This window comes from Microplitis demolitor, chromosome 4 (genome assembly GCF_026212275.2).
Source record: "Microplitis demolitor isolate Queensland-Clemson2020A chromosome 4, iyMicDemo2.1a, whole genome shotgun sequence".
In the NCBI taxonomy this organism is placed as follows: Eukaryota; Metazoa; Arthropoda; class Insecta; order Hymenoptera; family Braconidae; genus Microplitis; species Microplitis demolitor.
The window spans coordinates 9,363,489-9,368,792 of record NC_068548.1 but is presented as its reverse complement, the minus strand read 5'-3'; the positions used below and the strand labels follow the sequence as shown (position 1 = coordinate 9,368,792).

Below are 5,304 nucleotides of genomic sequence, written 5' to 3'. Positions count from 1 at the left end.
CAAAAAAAAATTTTTTCTCAATGTTAATATTAAAAGCTCTAATTTTCACAGGCGTCTTTTTTTAGCTAAATGAAACTTTTGAACTAGTTTGTGAAAAAAAAAGAAATTTGTTATGTTTCGAATCACCCTAATATATAATATAAATACATATATAAACTTGTTTCAGCAATAGTATTTTTGGAACCAACTTGACTCAAATAAATAGAAAATGTTAAAATTTTTGTAAACTTGCGTCATGAGGATAAATACAAACGTTAGATTTTTATAAAATTTACTAAAAAGTTTCTCTTCAATATAGTGACCTTATGCTTGTGAGACTTATACGATTTTTTTTTTTTTATTCAACATTTTATGAAAATGTTTTTAAAAATCTAAATTCTCTTAAAAATAAATAAATGCAAAACATAATGTGAATTTAATTATACATACTTTTTTATGCGTCTTTTATAACTTTTTTTATAATACGGTTTGAAATCTTTTCTTTTACTTTTAGTTATTGGTTTCTCTTTTTGTGACATTTTAGCCAAAATGTACAATATACTTGATATTTACTTAATAAAATAATATAAACAACGTTTATCTAATATTAATAAGAAATATATTAATCCAACTGTCAAACAATAATATGAGAAATTGAATAACAAATGAAGGATAAAACTGAAGTAGTGTTATATCGAGTATCAATGAAATTTGAAATTCACAATTAAGAAAATATTTCAGAAACAAATTAAAAGTGTAAAATTATAGCTAAAATTACATAATTTGTTTGTAATGTTTTTGTTTATCGTAAAAGTCAAGTTCCATAAGAAAATATTAGAAAATTTTTTTCTTTTGTCTCTTTTCTTTAAAAATCATGAAATGATTTAAACTTGGATAAATGTATGATCAATTAATCAACAAGTTTTTTAGGAACATACATTTCAATAAAAAAATCTGAAAAATTAAATTGGATTATGTCTATCTGGTGAATAGCGATTGTAACCATTATTTAAATCGCTCAAATGAACGCTAATCCACCAGAGAGCGGGTGTATGTTGCGGCGCTATCTGAAAATGACAGTAAAAAGAAAATACACACAATCGAATTCCAATAAGTCTGATTCTATTAAATCAGTTCTTCCTTTTAATCTTGATCCTCATAACAAATAATGCTTTCTCCCACCGCTCCCATCCGATGCTAACGTTTGTATGTATCTGTGTATGTTGAAATGCATCATTTATGTGTTGTAACAGCGCATAAATTATACTACTATTTAAAGCAGAACGGATATACGATAAGGCTGATTTTCCAGGAAATTTCTGCTCTTCCATCAACTCGCTGTCAGAGTTAATGGAATTTGACCGTATTTACTATCTCGCGGATTATTTACGTAATTATCAATATATATAGTGACAGTCGATAAAGTAAATACCATTATTATTGAAAAAGCTTTAGTTTAGTTTCATTAGCGTAAGCTTCACAATATTTAAAATAAAATAAATGAAAAACGAAATAAGTAAACAATTCATCAATTGAAAAGGTAAGCATACGTCAATTTCTTTATAAATAATAAAAAAATAATTTAAAAACTTCAAGATTCCTAACTCGTTTTTAATTTTTCGTTATCTTCTGGATTTTTTAATAATAATTGGATTAAAATTTAATTTAATTTCATTAAATAAAATTTGAATCATAGAATAATAAATAATACATGCAGTATATATACATTTCGGTGCGTCATTTCAGAGCAATATCGATTACAGATCTAGCTCAGTGAAAATATCGACTGCCCCTTAAAATAGCACAGGAAATTTCTGAAAAAAATGTATATAAATCGATTCGATCTATCGACTTGTTAATAAATTAGAAAAGCTCAAGGCTTGAAAAAACAATTTTTCTGTATTATTTAAAGGGCCACTCGAATTATTCAATGAGCTAGATCTGTCATAAAGATAGAATTTTTTGTTATGGTACGAAAATTTTTCTCTTGTGATAAATTCAATTTCACAAGCACTTAAAAAAAAATGTTGCTATAAAATGACACACCCTCATGTATATATATATATATATATATATATATATATATATATATATATATATATTAGGGTGTGCCATTTTAAGGCGACTTTTTTTTTTCAACAAAAAAACAGGCTGAAAACTCGCAGAAAGGTGAGAAAAGAAGCCTGTTAGAAGCGTATCTCTTAATATTAATATTTAGAGGTGCCTATTTCTAATTTTCCATTTCCCATTTAAATAGCTTGGGAAAAAAAATATTTTATTCTTTGTTTTTTTTCGCTCGGCATTCGCACCTCATATAAATAAGTCCAGAGCATAATCTAATAGAAAATTTAACGCTCTACAAAGAAGGTCAATTATCATTTTTTGATAAATCCATCCATTCAAAAGTTATTAGAGCTGGAATTCAAATCTATAATAAATTTCCAGATCTTTAAACTTTTCCAGCAAAACTATCAGACTTATCAAAAAATATCATAGAATATTTTTTATAGACAATTTTATTTCCTTCAAATTATTTTTAATGAAGTTTTTGGAAATTCCGCATTGTTTTCTAGTTATTTTCATTTTAAAGCCAAGCTCGTAAAAATAATAGTCTTCTAATCTATTCTGAGAATTTAACATTAAAATGAAAATTGAAAATAATCTGTAGGATATAAAATTGTCTATAAAAAAGATTCCATGACATTTTTTGATAAGTCTGATAGTTTTGCTAGAAAAGTAAAAAGGTCTGGAAATTCATTATAGATTTGGATTCCAGCTCTAATAACTTTTCAATGGATGGATTTATCAAAAAATGATAAGAGACCTTTTTTGTAGAGCGTTAAATTTTCTATAAGATTATGCTATGGACTTATTTATATGAGGTGCGAATGCCAAGCTAGAAAAATAAAAAAAAATAAAATATTTTTTATTTTTCCATGTTATTTAAATAGGAAATGGAAAATTAGAAATAGGCACCTCTAAATATTAATATTAAGAGCTCCACTTTTAACAGGGTTCTTTTTTTACCTTCCTGCGAGTTTTCAGCCTGTTTTTTTGTTGAAAAAAAAAAGTCACCTAAAAATGGCACACCCTAATATATATATATATATATATATATATATATATATATATATATATACATATATATTATATATATTATATTATATATATTATATTATATATATTATATTATATATATTATATTATATATATATTATATTATATATATATATATATATATATATATATATATATATATATATATATTAAAATTAGTAGTAATTTTCATCTATATTTTTTAGGCTCAAAATGCAGAAATATTCCGTCGAGGAAGAGGAGCTTATCCAAGTGATGGAGTCCCATACTATTGATGATCAAAGTAATGTTGTGATGAGTCCCTGATTAAAAGAAACGATACAAAATGATTAGCGATGTTAAATACCCATAAGAAGGGTGATTCAGACTCTTCTAAAAATTCATAAGTAAAAAGTATTTAAAACTCTTTTTTTCTAATTGTTTTCAATCGTTTCTCTTGATAAGGGATAGTACCTAATTTTTTTTCGCTTTTCATCACACACACACACACACACACACACACACACACACACACACACAGAGGCGTGCGCGAAATCACTATAAAAGTCTAATTTGCTTGAAATCTTACAATTTCAGATCTGAGAAAGGATTTTGAAAATTTGAAAGGTAGGCAACGTTAATTGCAGATGAAAAAATATCTTATCAAGTCCGAAAGTTGCTTGTATAAAATTTATATTTATTTTTCTAGAGGCTTATAACCGCCAGCAGAAGATCCTGCTTGATCTGCAGAAAAAATTTCTGCAGCATGAAACCAAGCAGGATGACGGGAAAGACCAGGGTCGGGATGGAGGTCACGTTGAAGGAGGAAGTGGACATGTTGCCCGAGGTGACCAACCTAGCCAGGACAGCCACACCGGTCAACATGTCCAAAAAAACGAAAGATTTGGTGACAGTGGAGGTGGTGGCGGTGGAGATGGTGGCAAAGGTGGTGGTGGCAAAGGTGGTCGTGGCAAAGGTGGTGGTGGCAAAGGTGGTGGTGGCAAAGGTAAGCTTTAGTTGGACGTCAAGTTGATTTACTGCTATCCTATGCAATAGTTCTCTTGGAATCCACTCAAACGTGTCAAAAACTGCGTAGAAACTAATACAATTCTATCGGTTTCTATGCGGTTTTTGGAACTTTTGATCGGATTCTATTAGATCTTTTTGATAGGGTAACAAAAATAGATAGCTTAGTAACAATCGGTCGTATACACTTATAGAAACAACATGGAAATTAATAAATAGAGTACTTACCTTAGATTAATACTAGATTAGTCAAAAAATCTTGAAATCAGAAATTTAACGTTTCAAAATGTTTTCTTTGTTGTTTTTATAAGAATACCCAGACAGTATTCAAGTCAGAATGACTGCTTTACAACATTTTTTTGAAGTCGTCCTTAAGAAGTCTTATAATGATTTCTTAAAGGTGTCATTTTTAAGAACTCACTTTTTTTTTAACTTCTTTATGAAGTCAAAATTAGGAACTCTTTAAGACGTCATGTTATCTTAATACTGAAGTCTTATTTGCGAAATCAGAAAAAAGAACTCTTTTTAAAGACGTCTTACTGAGTTCGCTAGGTGGCTTGTACAAAATCTTGAGAACTTCTCAAAGACTTCTTTAAGATGCTGTTGAGACGTCCAAATCATAAATAGGAAATCATTCAGAACTCATTAAGACGTCATTTTGCTAACTAGGATATTGCTTACCGATACATACCTTAACAAAAATTAATAAAAAAAATTTTTTTTTATAGGTTTCAAGAGTAAAAGAGGCACCAATGCTGGCCAGCAAAAAAAAATTAAAAATGCAATTTTTCAAGCATTGCGAGAGTATGACTCTCGTAATGCTGGAAAAAAAAAACAATAATAATAATAACAACAATGATAATAATAATAATGCCCCTTCTGGAAGCAAAACTCATTATACATTTTATAATTATTAAATAAAAATTTTCTTTTAATGAAACCTTACTGTTTGGAATTTTTTACCTCGGCAATGGCTCATAGTACGAATGAGCCCAGCAAACATTTTTGCAGGAAATTTAACGCTCTACAAAAAAATTCTCCTATCATTTTTCGATAAATCCATTTGTTCAAAAGTTATGGAACCTCGAAGTCAAGTTAGAGTAATTTTCGAAATCTTTTTACTTTTCCAACGAAACTATCGGGCTTATCATAAAATGTCATGGAATCATTTTTGTAGACAATTTTATTTTCTACAAATTGTCTCAAATAAATTTTTTCAAAATT

At 28.1% G+C, this 5,304-nt stretch overlaps 1 protein-coding gene across 1 annotated transcript; it reads left to right on the top strand.

Annotated features, from left to right (window-relative positions):
- The first annotated feature begins 3,288 nt into the window (after window positions 1-3,288).
- Window positions 3,289-4,071, top strand: LOC106693711 (H/ACA ribonucleoprotein complex subunit 1-like). Its single transcript, XM_053738798.1, has 2 exons — window positions 3,289-3,358; window positions 3,764-4,071. Exons 1-2 carry the CDS (start codon window positions 3,289-3,291, stop codon window positions 4,069-4,071), a joined length of 378 nt encoding a protein of 125 aa, XP_053594773.1.
- Window positions 4,072-5,304: the final 1,233 nt, after the last annotated feature.

What these genes read in the sequence shown, in the direction of transcription:
- LOC106693711 (XM_053738798.1), top strand. Translation starts at nt 3,289, where the DNA reads ATGCAGAAATATTCCGTCGAGGAAGAGGAGCTTATCCAAGTGATGGAG. An exon ending in CCATACTATTGATGATCAAA is followed by an intron (nt 3,359 to 3,763) that starts GTAATGTTGTGA and finishes TTATTTTTCTAG; the next exon opens with AGGCTTATAACCGCCAGCAG.